Source organism: Gossypium hirsutum, chromosome A02 (assembly GCF_007990345.1).
Source record: "Gossypium hirsutum isolate 1008001.06 chromosome A02, Gossypium_hirsutum_v2.1, whole genome shotgun sequence".
In the NCBI taxonomy this organism is placed as follows: domain Eukaryota; kingdom Viridiplantae; phylum Streptophyta; class Magnoliopsida; order Malvales; family Malvaceae; genus Gossypium; species Gossypium hirsutum.
The window spans coordinates 35,790,917-35,811,590 of NC_053425.1; the positions used below are offsets into that span (position 1 = coordinate 35,790,917).

The following is a 20,674-nucleotide window of genomic DNA, read 5'->3' on the forward strand; positions in this document are numbered from 1 at the left end:
TATATATATGTGAATCATGATCAAATGAAATATAAGAGATATATGACTATGTGAATGTATTTTGCCTTAAATTATATGAATTAAGTCATTTAGATTGATATTATGTGTTAAGTTTATTTGTATATGGCTTACTATGCTTTTGAAAGCTTACTGTGTGTGTGTTTTCAACTGTTTTTTAAATATCGAAGCTACTGGGAGCTCGGGGATCATCGGGGATCATCACCACACTATCGAACTATATTTTGGTACCTTTTGAAAATGTATATATTGAAGTATGGCATGTATAGGCTAGAAGTGTGTGAATATGTTTTGTAATGTGTAACTAGCCATGTGATATAGCTTGGTTATGTATGTGATTATGAATGAATTTTGGTATTTACTTTGTGTTTAAAAATGGTATGTTTTGATGCACTCTTGAATGACTAAATGAAATGGTCAATTTTGGTAAGTTTTGGTATGTGCTTAATTGGGAAATTGGTAAGTTTATGGTATGATTGAATGAAGTAACTTGAGGTTATGAAACTTAAGTTTTGGTATGACTTTGAATTATGATTTGGTATGATTTTGGTATGGTTATAAGCATGAATTTGATTATTTATGATATGTCATGAATGGTATATGAATTGTTTGGAAATTGGTATGAAATGTGCTTGGTTTTATGTTTGTAGGAATGACCCAAAATGGCTGGCAAATTGGCTTTACAAATAGCCTGTTTTTGTCCACACAGGCAGAGACATGGGCGTGTGTCTCAGCCGTGTGTGACACACGGTTATGTTATACAGCCGTGTGTCTCCTGGGGCACCCTACTATTTAAAGTCAGTATACCTTACAGTTTTGACACGGCCTAAACATACGAGCGTGTCCATTGGCCGTGTGTGACACACGGGCTGGCACATAGGCGTGTGGTCAGCCGTGTGACCCAAGTCAGTAGCCTCCCTAATTTTCACATGGCCTAGCACACAGGCATGTCTTGTGGCCGTGTGGGACAAGTCAGTATGTATGCCCTATTTTGCCATGACCTAGACACAAGGGCGTGTCTAATGCCTTGTGAGGCACATGACCTGTTCACACGGGTGTGTGACCTTTATAACTTTGAAAAATGTTTAAGTTTTCAAAATTTTTGTATGAGCCCGATTTAGTCCCGACCCCTTTCTAAAGCATGTTTAAGGTCTTATAGACCTATATAAGGGACTATGCATTGATGTGTGACTAAGATGCTATGATGATTGTGAAATGAATGTTAAATGTTTCGATATGTCAGGTAATGCCTCGTAACCCTACTCCGGTGACAGATATGGGTTAGGGGTATTACATAAGCCCAGTTTTCACATGACCTTGGATACGCCCATGTGTCCAGGCTGTGTAGTTCAAATGGCCGTGTTGCACGGCCATGTGCAATCACCTTTGCTTCTCCCACGCCCGTGTGGAATCCCACACGCCCATGTGACTTAGCACACAACCGTGTGACTTACCCGTGTACCTTTTTGACTTGATTTAAATTTGAACAATTAAGCTTCAGTTTTCACATGGCCTAGGACACGCTCAGGTTCCACAGCTGTTTGGCTCACACGGCCATATCACTCGGCCATGTGCAATTACCTTTTCTTCTCCCACGCCCATACCCGTGTGATGGCAGACACAGCCGTGTGCCTTACCCGTGTAGCTTCCTGACTTGCTTTAAAATTGAAAAGTTTAGCTCCAGGTTCCACACGGCCAAAGACATGCTCGTGTGTCCAAGCCGTGTGGTCTACACGACCGTGTCGCACGCCCGTGTGGACTCTGTTAGGTCGTGTTTCTATCGATTTTTAGAAAAATTAAGTCCCAAGATCAATACAGCGAAGGACACGCCCGTGTGTCCATGTCGTGTGGGTTACACAGCCATATCGCCAGGCCGTGTAGCTCACTGTCAATTTTTTTCAAATTTTAAAAACTAAGTCAAAAAGTCCACACGGCCAAGGACACGCCTATGTGTCTAGGTCATGCGGGGTACACGGCCATGTAACTCATTATTGCGCCTATGGCCGTGTGGGTCAAAAACCTGCATTTTAATGTTTAGTGAATTTTTAAAGAAATAATCTGAAATAAAAATTGAGGAAATTAGCAATGTTAGTACTCGAGTTGCCTCTCAAGAAGCACTTATTTAAAGTCTTAAGGTAGACTTACCTTGTACTCTTAATTATAAAGGTTCACGAAGCTGAAGCTCCTCTCTATCATCTCTAAAGTCCTCACTATTATAAAGTTTAAGTTGATAACCGTTTACCTTGAATGTGTCGTATGTTGGCTGAGTTACCTCTATTGTGCCGTAGCAAAAAACTATTTGGACTACAAATGGACCTGACCATCTTAATTTCAGCTTTCCAGGGAACAATTTGACTTTGAATTGTATAGCAAAACAAGATCTCTGGCTGCAAACTGCCTAGGTTGCTTCAAACGAGAATCATGGTGTCACTTTTTCACTTCTTTGTATAATCGTAAGTTCTCATAATCATTTGCTCGCCATTCATCTAGCTCATTTAACTACATTAATCTTTTCTCACTAGCAAGTTTAGGATCATATTTTAGGAATTTTATAGCCCAAAATGCATTATGCTCTAATTCAAATGGTAAATGACAACTTTTCCCGTAAACAAGTCTGTAAGGAGATGTTCCTATGGGAGTTTTAAAAACGTTTCTATAGGCCCATAAAGCGTCATCTACTTTTACCACCCAATCTTTCCTATTTGATTCTACGATTTTCTCTAGGATACATTTGAGCTCTCTATTTGTCACTTCAACTTGTCCACTAGTTTAAGGATGCTAAGGGGTAGCTGTTCTGTGGTGCACTCCATTTTTTTAAGGACTTTGTCAAATTGAGCATTACAAAAATGAGTACCCCTATCACTAATGATAGCTCTAGGTGTTCCGAATCGAGAGAAGAGCGTTTTAAGAATTCTCACTACCACTCTAACATCATTAGTAGGTAAAGCTTGAGCTTTCACCCATTTTGACATATAATCAACCTCTACTAAGATGTATTTATTCCTAAATGAGCTAGGGAACAGACCCATAAAGTCAATATCCCATACATCAAATATTTCACATGATAGCATATATGTTTGAGGCATTTCATCGCGTTTAGAGAGATTACCTATTCTCTGGCATCTATCACAAGAAGTGACATACCTGTCAGCATCTTTGAACAGTGTGGGCCAATAAAAACCTGATTCGAGCATTTTATATGCTGTCCTAGTCCCACTATAATGTCCTCCTATCGGTCGTGAATGGTAGTGTTCTAGGATTTTGCTTGCCTTTGACTTTGTAACACATCTTCGAATTACTTGATTTGCACATATACGAAAAAGAAAAGGATCCTCTCAAAAATATTTTTTCACATCGGCAAAGAATCACTTCTTTTGATGATGTGTCAATCCTTTTGGTAGGATGTTAGCAACTAATTAATTCGCGATATCTGCAAACCAAGGTACCTTAGAGTTAGATATAACCGAGAGTTGTTCTTCAGGAAACAAGTCATTTATCTCACTCTCATCGAGCTCTTTGATATGTGGATTTTCAAGCCTAGAAAAGTGGTCTGCCGCAAGGTTTTTAGCCCCTTTCTTATCCTGAATTTCCAAATCAAATTCATGTAAAAGTAGAATCCATCTTATAAGTCGAGGTTTTGCATCAGACTTAGTTATGAGATAACGAAGAGCTGAATGGTCAGTGTAAACGACAACTTTAGATAATAAGAGATATGTTCTAAATTTATCGAATGAAAAAGCATAGCTAGTAATTCTTTTTCCGTGGTAGTGTAGTTTTCTTGTGCAGCTGTTAAAGTCTTGCTAGCATAATAAACCGGTTGAAAATGCTTGTCTCTTCGCTTTATAAGAACTGCACCGACTGTAAAACCACTTCATCACATATTAGTTTAAAGGGCGAATTCCAATCAGGTGCAATTATAATTGGAGCATTGAGTAATTTATCTTTAAGAGTATTAAATTATTCTAAACATTCCTGATCAAAATTGAAAGGTACGTCTTCTAGTAGTTTTGTTAAAGGCTTAGCTATTTTAGAAAAATCTTTAATAAATCTTCTGTAAAACCCAACATGTCCTAAAAAGCTTCTAATAGCCTTAAGTGAACTAGAAGGAGGTAATTTTTCTATGGTCTCAATTTTTGTTTTATCAACCTCAATATCTTTACTAGAAATTTTGTGGCCTAATACAATCCCTTCTCGAACCATGAAGTGACACTTTTCCCTATTAAGCACAAGGTTCATCTCCTTACATCTCATTAGAACTCGTTTTAAATTTTTAAGGAAAAGATGGAAAGAATTACCAAATACCGAGAAGTCATCCATAAATACCTCTATATGTCTTCCACAAGTTCATCAAAGATGGATAACATGCAGAGCTGAAACGTGGAAGGAGCATTACATAATCCAAAAGGCATTTTACGATAAGCAAGCGTACTGTATGGACATGTAAATGTCGTATTCTCTTGATCCTCAAGAGCTATCAGAATTTGAAAGTAGTCAGAGAGTCCGTCTAGGAAACAATAATACATATGCCTAGATAACCTTTCCAACATGTGATCAATGAATGGTAAAGGAAAGTGATCTTTTCTCGTGGCATCGTTCAATTTCCTTTAGTCAATGCAAACTCTCCAACCTGTGATTGTTCTTGTTGGAATTAATTCTTCTCATTGGCTACAACAGTCATGCCTCCCTTCTTTGGAACAACCTGCACAGGGCTTACCCAAGTACTGTCAGAAATAGGATAAATAATTCCAGCATCTAGAAGTTTAATTACCACGACTTTAACAACTTCTTTCATGTTGGGACTTAGTCGTCTTTGAGCTTGCACACACAATTTATATTCATCTTCCATTAAAATTTTGTGGGTGCAGAACGAAGGACTAATCCCTTTAATGTCAGAAATCTTTCAAGCTAAGGCTCTTTTATGCACCCTCAGTACTTGTAATAACTCATTTTTCTCATTGGGTTGCACGTTGGAAGCAATAATCACTGGTAGTCTTAAATTATCTCCGAGGAACGCATACTCTACGTGATCTGGTAATTGCTTCAATTCCAAATTGGGAGGTTCTTCAATAGAGGGTTTTTGTTTTAGTTCGTCGTTCATTTCAATACCTCATATTTCTTCTGTCTTGGGAAAGACTTGTTAAAGTTTAAATCAATTTTTACCTTCCCTATTTTAGTGGTATCGTCATCAGCCTCCTCTCCTTGGATAAGACACAGTTCCAACGTGTCTTTATGAATGATTTCCTGAAAAGAATCTTGAATAGAATGACCAATAAAGTTAATAAAGTAACAGGAATCATCTTGTTCTCTAGAGAATCGCATAGCATCATAAATTTTAAAAATAATTTCTTCATCACCTACCCTAAGAACAAGTTTACCGTCACCCACATCAATGATAGCTCTAGCAATAGCTAAAAATAGGCGACCTAAAATTAAAGGTACCTCAACATCCTCATCGATGTCAAGCACAACAAAATCAACAGAGAATATGAATTTATCTACTTTCACAAGGACATCTTCAATAATATCCCTAGGATACTTAACAGATCTATCAGCTAATTGAATACTTAGCCTAATGGGTTTTGGTTCCCCAAGACCAAGCTGATTGAACATTTTATAAGGCATCAAATTAATACTGGCACCTAAATCAGCTAATGCTTTTTCAATATTCAAACTACGAATTATATAGGGAATAGTGAAACTTCTTGGGTCTTTCAACTTAGTTGGTAGCTTGTTTTGAAGAATAGCTGAACATTCCTTATTGAGTTCCATGGTAGATAGTTCTTCAAACTTCCTTTTATTTGTTAAAAGCTCCTTCGAAAATTTAGCGTATGTAGGCATCTACAAAATAACTTCAACAAAAGATAAGTTAATATGTAGCTGTTTAAAACGTTCAAGAAATTTACCAAATTGTGCATCCATACGGTCTTTCTTCAACTTTGCTGGATGTGGGATCGGTGGTTTATATTATTTAAGTAATGGTGTTACACTTGCGTTAGAATTTACTCCTCACCCTTCGCCTTATCAGCTTCTTGTGGCATCTTCTTTCAGCTTCAACCAATACGTTCCCATTCCTTAGTGTATTTGCCTTCACATGCTCTTTTAGGTTAGGCTCGGTGTTACTAGGTAGACTACCTTGTTGCCTTTCGAAAACTAATTTAGCCAACTTTCCAATTTGATTTTTAAGCCCTTGAATCTATGCTTGTTGGTTTTTCAATGTTGTCTTGGTATTTTGAAAATGCGTCTCTAACACCAAAATAAATTTTACTAGCATATCTTCAAGATTCGGTTTCTTCTCTTGCTGGTAGAGTGGTTGGAAGCATGGAGGGGGTTGTGGTCTTTGATTCCCTTGGTTACCCCATGAAAATTTGGGTGGTTCCTCTATCCTACATTATACGTGTTACTATAAGGATTATTTGGAGGTTTAGAGTTATTACCCATATAATTCAGTTGTTCATTTTCCATGCTAGGACTGTAAGGTAGATAATCTGAAGTATTCATCCCTCCTCTATTTATGTCGCACTGCATCACCAGATGTACCTGTATAGAAACACATAAACCATTAATCTTTTTATTTAAGAGCTCTACCTGGTTTGATAACATGGTGACCGCGTTGAGGTTGAAAATAGCAGCGACTTTTGTCAGTTTTGTCCTCATGACTTGCCACTGGTAATTATTTAGTGACATCTCTTCAATGAACTCATAAGCCTCTTCAGGTGTTTTGTTATTTAGGGTTCTGCCGGCGACTGCATCAATCAGTTGTCTAGTTGAGGGGTTCAAACTATTGTAGGAAGTCTGAACCTGTAATTATAAGGGTAACCCATGGTAAGGGCACCTTCTCAATAAATCCTTATACATCTCCCATGCATCGTATATGGTCTCTAATTCCATTTGCACAAAGGAAGAGATATCATTCCTCAACTTTGCCATCTTGGCCAGCGAAAAGTATTTCAACAGAAACTTTTCGATTATTTGCTCCCATATAATGATGGACCCTCGTGGTAGAAAGTTCAACAACTGTTTTGCTTTATTCCTTAATGAGAAGGGAAATAACCGAAGGTGAATGGCATCATCAGAAATGCCATTAATTTTGAAAGTATCACAGTACTCTAGAAAGTTAGCCAAATAAGTATTTAGATCCTCATCTTGCAAACAATCGAATTGAATAAACTATTGGATCATCTGCATGGTGTTCGGCTTCAGTTTGAAGTTATTTGCAGTAATAGTAGGTCTCACAATACTCGATTCAGCCCCCGCTAAATTAGGCTTGGCCTAGTCGTACATAGTACGAGGAGCAGGATTTTGATTTATAGGATTCGCGGCAACTATAGGAGGTAGCGAATTATTCTGATTTTCAGCCATCTCCTCGGTAATATTGGTATTTTCCTCTTGCTCTTCCTCTATATACTGTAGACTCCGTCTTATCTCTCTACGATTTCTGAGAGCTGTGCTTTCAATTTCCCTATCAAATAATAGAGGTCCTAATGGGTTTCTTCTAGTCATAAACTAAAAGAACTTGCAATAAGCAAATAAGGGAAATAGTTAGTAAATTAAAGTAAAAACAAAAGTAAAAATAAGAATAAAAAATAAAAAATGACTAAAGTAATAAAAATTAAGTGTTCCTAATATTTTAGTCCCCAGCAACAGCGCCAACAACTTGATGGGTCACGAAACTAACTAATATTTCGACGAAGGCAAGCGCACCTATCAAATAGTAGTATAGCTATGGTGAGTCCAGAATATTGTATCCACAAGGACTAAAAGTACTAGTAATAACTATTTTTCTATTATTTAGCCTAATAATTAAAAGAAGTGTTTTAATCTAAAATTAAACTAATTAACTATGAACGCGATAGAGATCGAATTGGGAAAATACTTAAGAAACCCAATGAGAGACACAATACCCACGAAAGAATCCACCTAGACGTCACTTATTATTCTGACTCTGAATCAAACAATTTTTTCACTTGTCTTAATCTGTAGAAATCCTTAAATTATGTTAATATCTCTTTCGAGACTAAGAACAATTGACTCTAGGTTGATTAATTGAAATCTCTTTCTAATTAAAACCCCTATCGTCACATTAACTCGATCTATGGATTCCCCTATTTTATTTGACTCTAATCTGGCAGATTTATGTCGTCCTATTTCTAGGATTGCAATCAACTCCGCTCAATTATGCTAGATCTACTCTTAAACAGGGACTTGTTTCAAATGTGGTTCTCAAGAGCATTTTATCTAAGATTGCCCTAAAATGGCTGAGAAAGAACAATTTCCAAGTGCAAGGCCGAGTAATACCACCAATAGAGGTAGGCCACCGAGAAATATCGGGAACAGAACTAACAGTAAAGGTGTGACAAAAGATACAGCCATGAAATCTAAGGCTAGAGCACCTACTAGATCTTATGCCATTCGTGGTCGTTAGGATGCGTCATCTCCCGATGTGATTACTGGTACATTTTCTCTTTATGATACTAATGTTATTGCATTGATTGATCCTGGATCGACTCATTCTTATGTTTGTGTGAATTTGGTATCTAGTAAGAATTTGCTTGTTGACTTTACTGAGTTTGTGATTAAAGTGTCAAACCCCTTAGGCAAGTATGTACTAGTTGATAAAGTTTGCAAGAATATTCCTTTGATGATTCAAGGTCACTATTTTCCTGCTGACTTAATGTTGTTGCCATTTGACTAATTTGATGTTATTTTGGGTATGGATTGGTTGACATTACATGATGCCATAGTAAATCGTAGATAGAAAACTATTGAATTGAAATGTGAAAATGGTGAAGTTCTTCAGGTTGAAACCGATGAATCGAATGAATTGCTTATTGTCATTCCGTCTATATCTGCTCAGAGGTACGTAAAGAAAGGTTGTGAAGTTTATCTTGCTTATGTGTTGAATACAAAAATGTCTGAATTGAAAATTGAATCAGTGTCGGTAGTCTGTGAATATCCGGATGTGTTTTCAGAGGAGTTGCATGGGTTACCTCCGATCAGAGAGGTTGAGTTTGCTATTGACTTAGTACCTAGGACTTCATCGATATCGATTGCTCCGTATAGGATGGCTCCGACTAAATTGAAAGCTCAGTTGCAAGAGTTGATAGATAAGGGCTTTCCGAGATCGAGTTTTTCTCCCTGGGGTGCTCTAGTGTTATTTGTAAAGAAGAAAGACGGATCTATGAGACTTTGTATCGATTACCGATAGCTCAACAAGGTGACTATAAAGAACAAGTATCCTTTGCCGAGAATTGATGACTTGTTTGATCAATTGAAAGGAGCAATGGTATTCTCAAAGATTGATTTGAGATCTGGCTACTATCAATTAAGAGTTAAAGAGTCAATGTGCCGAAGATTGCTTTCAGGACAAGTTATGGGAATTATGAATTTCTTATTATGCATTTCAGACTAAGTAATGCTCTTGCAGTTTCTATGGACTTGATGAATCGAATTTTTCGACCGTATTTAGATAAGTTTGTGGTTGTGTTCATCATCCTGATTTATTCTCAAGATGAGTCCGAGCATACCAAGCACTTGAGAACTGTATTGCAAATGTTGAGAGATAAGAAATTGTTTACTAAATTTAGTAAAAGTGAGTTTTGGCTCTGAGAAGTCGGATTTTTGGGACATATCGTTTCAGGTGATGGTATTCAGGTTGATCCAAGTAAGATTTCGGCAATTGTTGAATGGAAACCGCCAAGGAATGTATCTGAAGTTAGAAGCTTTTTGGGTTTAGTCGGTTATTATCAATATTTTGTCAAAGGATTTTTGATGATTGCTACACCTATGACGAAGTTGCTACAAAAAGATGTTAAATTTGAATGGTCCAAAAAATGTCAGCAAAGTTTTGAGATATTGAAAGCATTACTGACTTAGGCACCGGTTTTAGTACAACCTAAATCGGGAAAGGAATTTGTAATTTATAGCGACGCTTCGTTAAATGGTTTGGGTTGTGTGTTGATGCAAGAGGGCAAAGTGATAGCTTATGGCTCGAGATAGTTGAAACTGCATGAGAAGAATTATCTAACGCACGATTTGGAACTGGCCGCCATTGTTTTTGCTTTGAAAATTTGGCATCATCATTTGAACGGTGAGAAACGCCATATCTTTACTGCTTATAAGAGTTTAAAATATTTGATGACTCAGAAAGATCTAAACTTGCGACAACAGAGATGGCTCGAGTTACTGAAATATTATGAACTAGTGATTGACTATCATCCGAAAAAGGCGAATGTAGTCACAGATGCCTTGAGCAGAAAGTCTTTGTTTGCTTTGAGAGCTATGAATACGGAATTGACTTTGTCTAATGATGGTTCAATTTGGCCAAGATGAGAGCTAGACTGATATTTCTTCAGCAAATTTGTGAAGCTTAGAAAAGCGAGAGTGAATTGTAAGCTAAAAGAGCTCAGTGTGAATCGGGCAGTGATTCAGACTTTCGGATCGGTTCAGATCATTGTTTGATGTTCGAGATAGAGTATGTGTGCCGAAAAATGATGAACTTATTTAGAAAATTTTGCACAAGGCACACAGTGGTTGTTTATCAGTTCAAGAAGGTAGTACGAAAATGTATAATGATTTGAAGAAATTGTATTGGTGTTTAGGTATGAAATGAGACATTTCGAGTTGTTTCGAGATGTTTGATTTGTCAACAACTAAAAGTCAAACACCAAATGCCTTCGAGTACACTTCAGCCAATGATGGTACTCGAGTGGAAATGGATAGGATTACGATGGACTTCGTAACAGGTTTGCCTTTGACTACGAAAAAGAAAGATGTCATCTAGGTTGTTGTTGATAGATTGACGAAATCGGCTCATTTTATTCCGGTACGTGCTGACTATTCACTTGATAAGCTAGCTGAATTGTACATTGCTGAAATTGTTAGATTGCACAGAGTGCCTATTTCTATTATTTTGGATAGAGATCCGAGATTTACTTCGAGACTTTAGAAGAAATTACAAGAAGCTTTGGGTACGAAGTTCAATTTTAGTACCGCTTTTCATCCGCAAATCGATGGTCAATCTGAAAGAGTAATCCAAATTCTTGAAGATATGCTTCGATTTTATGTTCTAGAATTCGAAGGTAGTTGGGTGAAATATCTACCATTGGTCAAATTTTCTTATAACAACAGTTTTCAGTCGAGTATAAAGATGGCACCATATGAAGCATTGTATGGCCGCAAGTTTTGAACTCTGTTGTATTGGACAAAACTTAGTGAGAAACAGATTCATGGGGTTGACTTGGTTAGAGAAACCGAAGAAAAAGTAAAGGTAATCTGTGACTGTTTGAATGCCGCTTCAGATCGACAAAAGTCGTATGCATATTTGAAAAGTAAAGAGATTGAATTTCATATCAGTGATAAAGTATTTTTGAAAGTATCTCCGCGGAAGAAGATTCTGAGATTTGGCCGTAAAGGCAAGTTAAGTCCACATTTCGTTGGGCCGTATGAGATTACTAAAAGGATAGGGTCAGTAGCATATCAGCTAGCTTTACCAACAGAGTTAGAAAGGATCCACGATGTGTTTCATGTGTCTATGTTGCACCGTTATCGATCAGATCCTTCGCATATAATTTCACCGACAGAAGTTGAGATTCGACCGATATGACTTATGCTGAAGAATCGATCAAGATTTTAGCTCAGGAAGTTAAATAGTTGAAAAATAAAAGTATAACCCTAGTGAAAGTTTTGTGGCAATGACATGGGGTCGAAAAAGCTACGTGGGAACCCGAGGAAGCTATGAGAAAATAGAACCCAAACCTATTTTTCGGTAAGATTTTCGGGGACGAAAATCCCTAAAGAGGGGAGAGTTGTAATAGTTTAATTTTGGGTCTAGTCAGAACAGTAGTTTCGGGACCACGAATCCAATGTAGAAAGATCTATTTTTATTATATTTTTTATGGTCTACAGTTTTATGGAATTGCCTCGTGAAAATTTCGTTCAAAAATTTTATCATTGGGCACTTAATTTAGCTAAAAGGACTAAATTGCAGTAGGTGCAAAATGTGTGTTCTAGAAGCTAGAGGTGTCTAATTGCTATGGAATTTTAAATTGGAGATCCTTAAATGGTAATTAGACCATTACAGTTTAGTATGGACAAAAATGGACATGGTTAGTGAAAAATTTCAAAGTTTAGGTAAGGGGCATTTTGGTAATCTAGTAAATAAAGCCAAAATAACTAAATAAAAGTCTTCATCTTCATCAATTTAGTCCCCCATGGTCGAATATTGCAAAAGAAGACATAGCTAGGGTTTTGGCTACTTTCAAGCTCGATTGTAAGTCCGTTCTAGCCCCATTTTTAATGATTTTCATGTTTTTGAGATCCTTGTAACCTTATCTAGCTTTTCCAAGGACTATTTCGAAGTATTGTCAAAGTTTAAAATTTTATCCATATTATATATTTGTGTATTTTGATGTTTAATAGTAGAAAATGCATGTTTGGTGTTAGATAAACAACTTTTACTAAGTGATTTTCGGTAAAATGTTAAAAAGGACTTATTTGTAAAAGTTATAAAATAAGTAGTAAAAGTGTGATTAAGTGGAAAAATGGGCTGATATGAGTATGAAAATGGTTCTGCTAGGCTTAGGTTTTGAAGAAATTGAATACATTTCATTTTACGATCCTAGGGACTAAATTGTAAAAATATGAAATATTAGGGGTAAAAATGTAATTTTTTCAGAATATGATTTTTGGGCCAAATTGAATAATATGAGTATTAAATGAGTTAAATTTGTTATTATAGATCAAGAAAAATGAGGTTTGGACCTAGATCAGGGGAAAAACAAAGTGTTTGACAATTAGGTCCAATTCTACTATTTTTGTACTGAGGTAAGTTCATATGTAAATAATGCATTGTTATATTTATGTTTTAAATGCTTTAATATTGTATGAATTGTGATTGACTCATTGGATGTATTTGACAAAGTTTTGACAAGCGAGAAATCTCAGTTGAACCTTAGGAATAGAATAGGATATGAGTGACATGTCACTAGAAACCCATGTGAATATGTGATTATGTAATCCAGGTGCTGGTCTCGTATGTCCTTCTAGTGGCTGGTAGTTCGGCATATGTTACAAATACCTGACAGCTTGTGTAAGCAACACTGTATAGCCACGTCCTGACTGATAGCTTGTGTGAGCAGGCCCGTGAATAGCTCGAAAACGAGTCCATATGTATTATGAGATATGAGGTAGCTTCGGCTACATATATGACATTTGTGTGAAAGATTTTCGAGTATCCATTAATATTCCGAGTGTTCAATGGGAATGTCAAAGTTGTGAAAGATATGGTTATGTTGCGAGTTGGTACAGGTATGTACATAAAAATCATAAGCAATGAGCTCGATATGTGATGAACTCTTGGTAGGATTGTGATTGAGAAGTTATGACTATGAGATTTTGATAATGTTCATACTAATCTTCTTCATGTTAATTGTTGGTTATGATGCTTATTATTTGTATAGGAACTTACTAAGCTATATAGCTTACTCCCTTTCCTTTCCCTTGTTTTATAGTGTCACCAAGCTAGCTCGGGATTCGGAGACCATCGAAGATCCACTCACACTATCAACAATTATTTTGGTACCAATGAATTCAACATTTTCAATTATGGCATGTATAGGGGACTTGGTCATTTTATTATTGGTCATATTGATTTGGCCAAATGTGTTGGCTTATATTGGTTAGAAGTTCATTTTGTATAAGGCCATTGCAAATAGGCTAGTATTAGCTATAAGTATATTTATAAAATGATGCCTTCCATGAATGATGTGTTGATGTCTTGGTTGTGGATGTTAGTTGTATGTATATGCTTGGATTGGTGTTATGTTATGTTGTGTAGGTGTGTGCATTAAAGGGTGGAAAAATGGCTTAGTAAATAGCCTTATTTTTTCTACACGGGTAGACACACGGGCGTGTGTCTATGCCGTGTGCGACACACAAGTTGCCCCACAGTCATATGTTTAGGCCGTGTCCCCCCTGCACCCTAATTTTTGCAAAACAGAATGCCCAATATTGAGTACACGGGAAGAGACACAGCTGCGTGTCTCAACCGTGTGAGGGCCACGGCTTAGGAAACAAGCGTGTATCCTGGGCGTGTGAAGTCTGCACCTATTTAATAAAAAATCATAAGTTTTAAATTGACCACACGGCCTAGCACACGGGCGTGTGACTTGGCCATGTGTCCTCAATTTGTTCTTGGGTGACAAATAGAGAGTTAAACGGGGTCGGGGCACGGGCGTGTGTGCCCACACAGCCTGCCCACATAGGCGTGTCCCATATCCATAAGGGCGTGTGATCCCTGTTTAGTGAAAAATTTTCTAAGTTTTTGTAAAATTTTCTAAATTTCTCGGTTTAGTCTCGAACAATTTCCAAAGCATGTTTTGGGCCTCGTAGGCTCGTGTTAGGGATTTTATGATTAAAAGCAAATGTTTTTTATTTTGACGCAAATTTATAACCCGAAATTGTATATTTGTTCGTGTGATAAGTCCAGTAATGCCTCGTACCCTGTTCCAGTGTTGAATACGGGTAAGGGGTGTTACATATTAACCTTTGCAGTATATTTTGTGGTGTCAGTTGCACACTCCATAGTACAATCATCAAATTATCAAGTTGTTGGCAAATCTTTTGTAGTTTTCCAAACTAAGAAATAATGAACTCACCATTTTGCCGAATAGACATCACCTCATAATGAAGTTGATATGCTTTTGAAGCATTTTGCTAGACAGAATACGTTTATTTTACAGCATGCCATATTTCTTTTTTCTTGCCCAAGTGAAGGAATAATGATCTGATGTCCTTTGTCATTGCATCAAGAAACCATGATTTGACCAAGCAATTTTCTTCTTGTCAGGTTTCGTACTTATTTGAAAGTTCAACTTTTGATGGTACTTTCGTACCTAAAATAAAACCCCAATGCTTTCTTCCACAAATCTTATCCTGGGCATTTAGGGACCACTCAATATAATTGATTCCATCAAGGCGTTCTAAGGTGATTAGAGAATTTTCCTATATTCGAAAAACAATTGTAAGGTTGTCGATTTTCTCATGAGAACCACTGTCACCCTTTTTAGAACCAGACATAGTGACCGTGGTACAAGGAAGAAGCTTACAATGGAAGCGTTGAACATAAATAATAATTATGTCTGCTTCAATTCCAAAAAAAATTGAAGGAGGCTTTGGCACCATCTAAATCAACATAATTATGAAAGAATGTTTGTATATCTTTAACAATAGAAAAGTTACATTATATATAACCTCCAACACATGAAGCTTTTACAGGGAAAGAGTTGAAGAATCCTTATAATCAAGGATGGACTCAATCCTAAAGAAAGAAAGAGAGAAAATCTCAACAAATTATAATGAAGGATGGACTCCATTTTGAAGAAAGAAAGAAATAAAACCTCATCAAATTTGTTTCAATCAACTCCTTGATTGGTATCATTTTCATCACACATTCTTTACGGGGTTACAGTGAAATATTATATAATTATGTGGCACTTATTTGATAAGAAATATGTAGGAACAGTTTATAATTAGGAATATAGTTTTATAAAAAATATTTTAAATTTAATTATAAAAGTTTTAAAAATATAATATGAAACAATGATAATTATTAGAAGAAGATGGAGAAAAAGAAACAATATCCAAAAGTTTATAGGCATCCTCCTCATACAAGTCAGATCCATGTGTATAGCATAGCACCGTCCGTAGTTTATACGCGTTTAGGAATTAGTATCATTTTACCCAAAATTGTACCGTCATTTAGTTATTTTGGGCTTACCAAATTTCTCCCCCTATCTCCTTTCAATTGGATTCTGCAAATTATTGGCTAAGCCACTGCGTTTCCCTCACTCCAATTGCAATTGCAATTGCAATTGCAGGCCGTTGTTTGTACGTTCTCTGTCTCTCATTGCATCTTCTTTTCTATTTTGTTTTTTAATTTTAAAACCTTCTCATCTCTTTCTAATCTTCCCTTTCCATTCTCTTTTTAAAGAATTCTGATTCTGACATCTGCTTGCCGCATGATGCTGTTGGTTAATGAATTGTCACTTTGTAGGTTCATCCCAAGCTATGACCACGACAACCAGGTTGTCTCGGAATTCTTTTGTTTCCATTTTTAAGCTTTCCAATTCAAGTGATGCGGCTTTGAATCTTGGACCATGCTCTCATAAGAATGTTTGCTCCTTTGGATGGAAGCTCCATTCTCAGCCATGTTTCATTCATGTCAATAATTTCAGGTATGCATCTGGTCCCAGAAATATGCCGTTAAATTTAGGTCAAATAGGGTGGTATGATCTTTGAAGGTTGTATCCATGGTGTAATTGAACTTCTGGGTGGTTTTTATTTTTTATTTATCTTCTGCAGGAAAATGGAATGGTCTGTTAGAAGCAATGTGGATGCCAGTGGGTTTGATCCTTCTTCCAGCAACGGTGGGCGGCCCAGATTAATTAGGGCCATCCAAGGTATTCAAACCAAACTAGGTGTGAGGATTCAGGAGCTAAGGAAAAATCTCCCCATGAAGATACTCTTTTTCTTGGTAGGATTTTATTGTGCAACAGCATTTGCAACTTTTATTGGGCAGACAGGTGACTGGGATATCCTATCTGCTGCCTTGGCTGTGTTTGTTGTAGAGGGTATAGGAGCCCTCATGTATAGGGCTTCTCTTCCTCTACTCGACAATGTTAGGAGTCTGATCACCATATTTAACTATTGGAAAGCTGGCCTTTCTCTTGGTCTCTTCTTGGATTCATTTAAGTATGAATTGGATAAGATTACTGGCTTTAGCAATCCCTTGAGTTTTGACCTGGATGTGTTTGCTCTATTCATGTAGCCTGCTGCTGTTACCATATGCTGTTATGGTAACATATCATGCATCTATCATAAGAAACACAACACAAGTTAGTCAAGACTTGAATCCATGCATGGCCCCAAACCTCTGGTTGCCACTCATGCCCTTTGATGGACTATAGTGGTGGCATTAAGAAGGAAGCAGTCCAGTTGAAAAGTTCTTCGAAGAAAAAAATGTTGCTCATTTCATACAGAGAAGAAATTCCTTGGACTTGTCACCTTTGGTGTCTTTTGGTTCCTTAAGTTCATTCTTAACTTCAAATGGCATGTAGAATTTCCTGGTTATAGTTTTCCCAGTACTGGATCATATGATCATTTGAAGATGAGATAGTTGAGAAGTTTTTTCCATGCTACAGTTTAGCCCAGATGACTGATTCCATGACTGATTCCCCAAGTACGTACTTAACTTTGGAAATGCTTCCCATGGTTTCTAGTTCCACAGCTTATGGGTTGGAATTTGTGAATAGTTGAAGATGAGTGAAGTATTAAAGCATCTATCTATATACCTTTCAGCAGATGTCTATAAATTTATGACATACAATGTTCTATAGGAATGGCTAATATATTTATGACAAATCTGACTCAATTCTATGGTTCAGTTAATCCTGCTTCGATGTTTGTCTATGTGTATACCTTTCTAGTACAGTTTCCATCCTCCTTGTTTACGTGGTTTCAACCATTCATTTTTTTTGAAGCATATGGTCTGACATAGGGGTGCAATCAAGCCAAGCTAAGCTTGAATATTGCTAAGTTCGAGCTCAAGTTTGACTCAAAATTCGAAGCTCAATACTCAGCTCAAGCTTGATCAAACATCTATTTTTAAGTTTGAGCTCGAGTCAATAATTAAGCTTAAGGTTTATAATACATATTAAAGGGTAATAATGTAATTTAATAATATAAAAATATAAAATGCTCGATAAAATTCATCAGTCATTTAACTCCAAGTATTATTAAGTTTGAATTCTTGATTGATAGCTTGAGCTCGGCTTAATAATTATCAAATCAAGTTAGAATTTTTTTTGAATCAATCTCTAGTAATTTGTGAGTACTAGTATTCCATTTATACTCTTAAATTGACACATTTTCATACAACCAGAAAAATATGAGTTTTCATGTATATGAAAAAAGTAAAGTTGGAAGATGTAGGCACCTGTCCAGCGATCAAATGTTTGCAATTAAGGGGTGAAGAAATGTTTTCCCAAATATCAAATGCGAATGAAGGAACTCAAAATAATTTAAATCTAAAATGACATAAATATAAAATAATAGCATTCAGAGGATGGCACATTTATTTTTAGCTTTCTTGCAGAGCTCCACAGTCTCCCTCTGTGCATTTTCTAAATACTCTTTAAGCTTGTTAATTTCGTCTGATTTCATTTGATCTAACTTCCTCGCTGCCTGCTCCTTTGCTAACTTCTCTTCAAGCCTCTTCAACTTTGTCTCTACCTACGGTGAAATCATAAAATGACATTCAATTTGCGAAATGGGAAAACCGATACTTAAACAATATTATTAGAGTTGCTGATGGTTGATTCCCTAAGTCTAAAAATTCGCTCAAAAAATAAAACGATTTAAATTTATGAAAAATAAAATAAAATAAAATAAAATAACACACAAATTTTTACGTGGAAATCATTTCGGGAAAAAACACAGGCAGAGGAGAAGAAAATTCACTATGTCGAATTCGAATGAATACAAGAGGAATAGACTATGTCTATTTATAGTCTTGTAAAACCATATTCTAGTAAGACTGAAACACCTTATTCTAATCAATATAAAATAAATGGAGTTTAATAAGGTTTAAAAAACCTTATTCTAAAATAAAATAAAAGAAGTGTAGTTCTATATGGATTTTACTTTTATTTTATTTTACCACTGTATTTTATTTAAATAAGGATTCGGGTCATTTAATTCTAACAATCTCCACCTTCACACGAATTCTCAATGAACAAGTTCTTCATCGCGAACTCTCAACGAACAAGTTCTCCACCTCTTCCATAAAACTCCTTAAGGGTTTAACTTTAACAATGGACACCAACCAAATCTAAGCAATGCTCAAACTTGGTTATAGGAAGTGACTTAGTCATCATATCTGCAGGATTTTCATGAGTACTAATTTTGCTCACAACAATATCACCACGAGCAATAATATCATGAACAAAATGATACCGAATATCAATGTGTTTTATTTTCTCATAAAACATTTGATCTTCTGTAAGGAAGATTGCACTCTGACTGTCACAAAATACAGTACTAATTTGAAGGTCTTCATTGAGTTCACTAAAGAGTCCTTTCAACCAGATAGCTTCTTTACAAGCCTCAATAATTGACATGTACTCAACTTCAGTGGTAGACAAAGCATCTGTAGTTTGCAAAGTGACTTTCCAACTGATTGCACAACCTCCGATTGTAAAGACATAACCTGTGAGAGATCTTCTTCTATCAAGGTCTCTAGCAAAATCAACATCAACATATCCAATGACTCCATCTCTAGTTCTTCCAAACTGTAAGCAAACATCAGTAGTACCTCGTAAGTATCTTAAAATCCACGGAACTGCTTTCTAGTGTTTTTTACCGGGATTCACCATGTATCTACTAACTGCACTGACTGCATATGATAAATCTGGACGTGAACAAACCATAACATACATAAGAGATCCCACTGCACTAGAATATGGAACATGTGACATGTACTCAATCTCATCATCTGATTGTGGAGACAAAGCTGATAAAAGTCTAAAATGGGCTGCTAAAAGAGTACTAACAAGCTTAGCACTCTGCCTACAAAGAACTTTCTCAATGTACCCCTTCTGACTTAGGTACAATTTACTTGCTTTTCTATCTCTGAGAATCGCCATACCAAGTATCTTCTTTGCTGTCCTAAATCTTTCATCTCAAATTCTTCACTTAGTTGGGCTTTAACCTTTCTTATCTCTCTTTTATCTTTTGCTGCTATCAACATGTCATCAACATAAAGAAATAGATACACAAAAGAACCATCACTGTTTTTCTTAAAGTAAACACAATTGTCAAAACTACTTCTTTGAAATCATGAGAAGTCATAAAGGAATCAAACCTCTTGTACCACTGTCTTGTTGACTATTTCAAATCGTAAAGGGACTTTTTCAGTAAGCAAACATAGTCTTCTTTTTTTGAGACTGTAAAACCCTCTATTGCTGCATGTAAATATCCTCCTCAAGTTCTCCTTGCAAAAATGCAAATTTTACATCTAACTGCTCAAGCTCCAAATCATGTATGGCCACACTACCAAGCAAAGATCGAATCGAACTATGTTTAACAACTGGGGAGAACACATCTGTGAAGTCCACTCTTGAAATTTGACTGTAACCTTTTGCAACAAGCCTTACTTTATATTTGGATTCTTCAACTCCTAGAGTGCTTTCTTTTTTTTTAAACACCCATTTACAACGAACAACCTTTTTACTTTTAGGAAGTTTTACAAGATCCATATTTTGTTTTTGTGGAGTGATTCCATCTCCTCTTGCATAACAAACATCCACTTTTCTGAGTCTTCACAGCTAACCGCCTCAGAATAATTAGATGGCTCTTGATTTGCATCTATATCTTCAGTCACATTTAAAGCATAAGCAACTAGATCAGCCTCAGCATACTTCTTTGAAGGTTTAATTTTTCTTCTAGTTCTATTTTTGGCGATAGAGTATTGCGGTAAAGAAGCAACTCTATTCTCAATTTTTGTACTGGCTTGAGGAGTCGACTCTGTATTAATCTGATGCTCCACCTGCTTTTGATTTTCTTTATTGGAAGAGTCTTTAAGAGATAAGTTAGGTAGCAT

The 20,674-nt window shown here is 36.3% G+C and overlaps 1 protein-coding gene and 1 non-coding gene across 3 annotated transcripts; both read left to right on the forward strand.

Annotated features, from left to right (window-relative positions):
- The first annotated feature begins 6,832 nt into the window (after nt 1–6,832).
- LOC121217355 (small nucleolar RNA R71) lies at nt 6,833–6,939 on the forward strand. Its single transcript, XR_005913448.1, has one exon. It is a non-coding gene; the product is annotated as a small nucleolar RNA R71 (small nucleolar RNA).
- An 8,678-nt stretch (nt 6,940–15,617) lies between these two features.
- Nucleotides 15,618–17,458, forward strand: LOC107951323 (ycf20-like protein). Of its 2 annotated transcripts, XM_016886326.2 has the most exons (4): nt 15,706–15,903; nt 16,070–16,250; nt 16,378–16,549; nt 16,844–17,458. In XM_016886326.2, exons 2-4 carry the CDS (start codon nt 16,084–16,086, stop codon nt 16,913–16,915), a joined length of 411 nt encoding a protein of 136 aa, XP_016741815.2. In that variant the 5' UTR covers nt 15,706–15,903; nt 16,070–16,083; the 3' UTR covers nt 16,916–17,458. The 2 variants fall into 2 exon arrangements, with proteins under 2 accessions (XP_016741814.1, XP_016741815.2); XM_016886325.2 differs by having other exon boundaries at nt 15,618–15,903; nt 16,378–17,458.
- The last annotated feature ends 3,216 nt before the right edge of the window (nt 17,459–20,674 follow it).

Excerpts from the sequence above, each read along its gene's own strand:
- LOC107951323 (XM_016886325.2), top strand. The coding sequence starts at position 16,084 with ATGACCACGACAACCAGGTTGTCTCGGAATTCTTTTGTTTCCATTTTT. Across the intron at positions 16,251-16,377 it reads ATTCATGTCAATAATTTCAG|GAAAATGGAATGGTCTGTTA; the intron begins GTATGCATCTGG and ends TATCTTCTGCAG.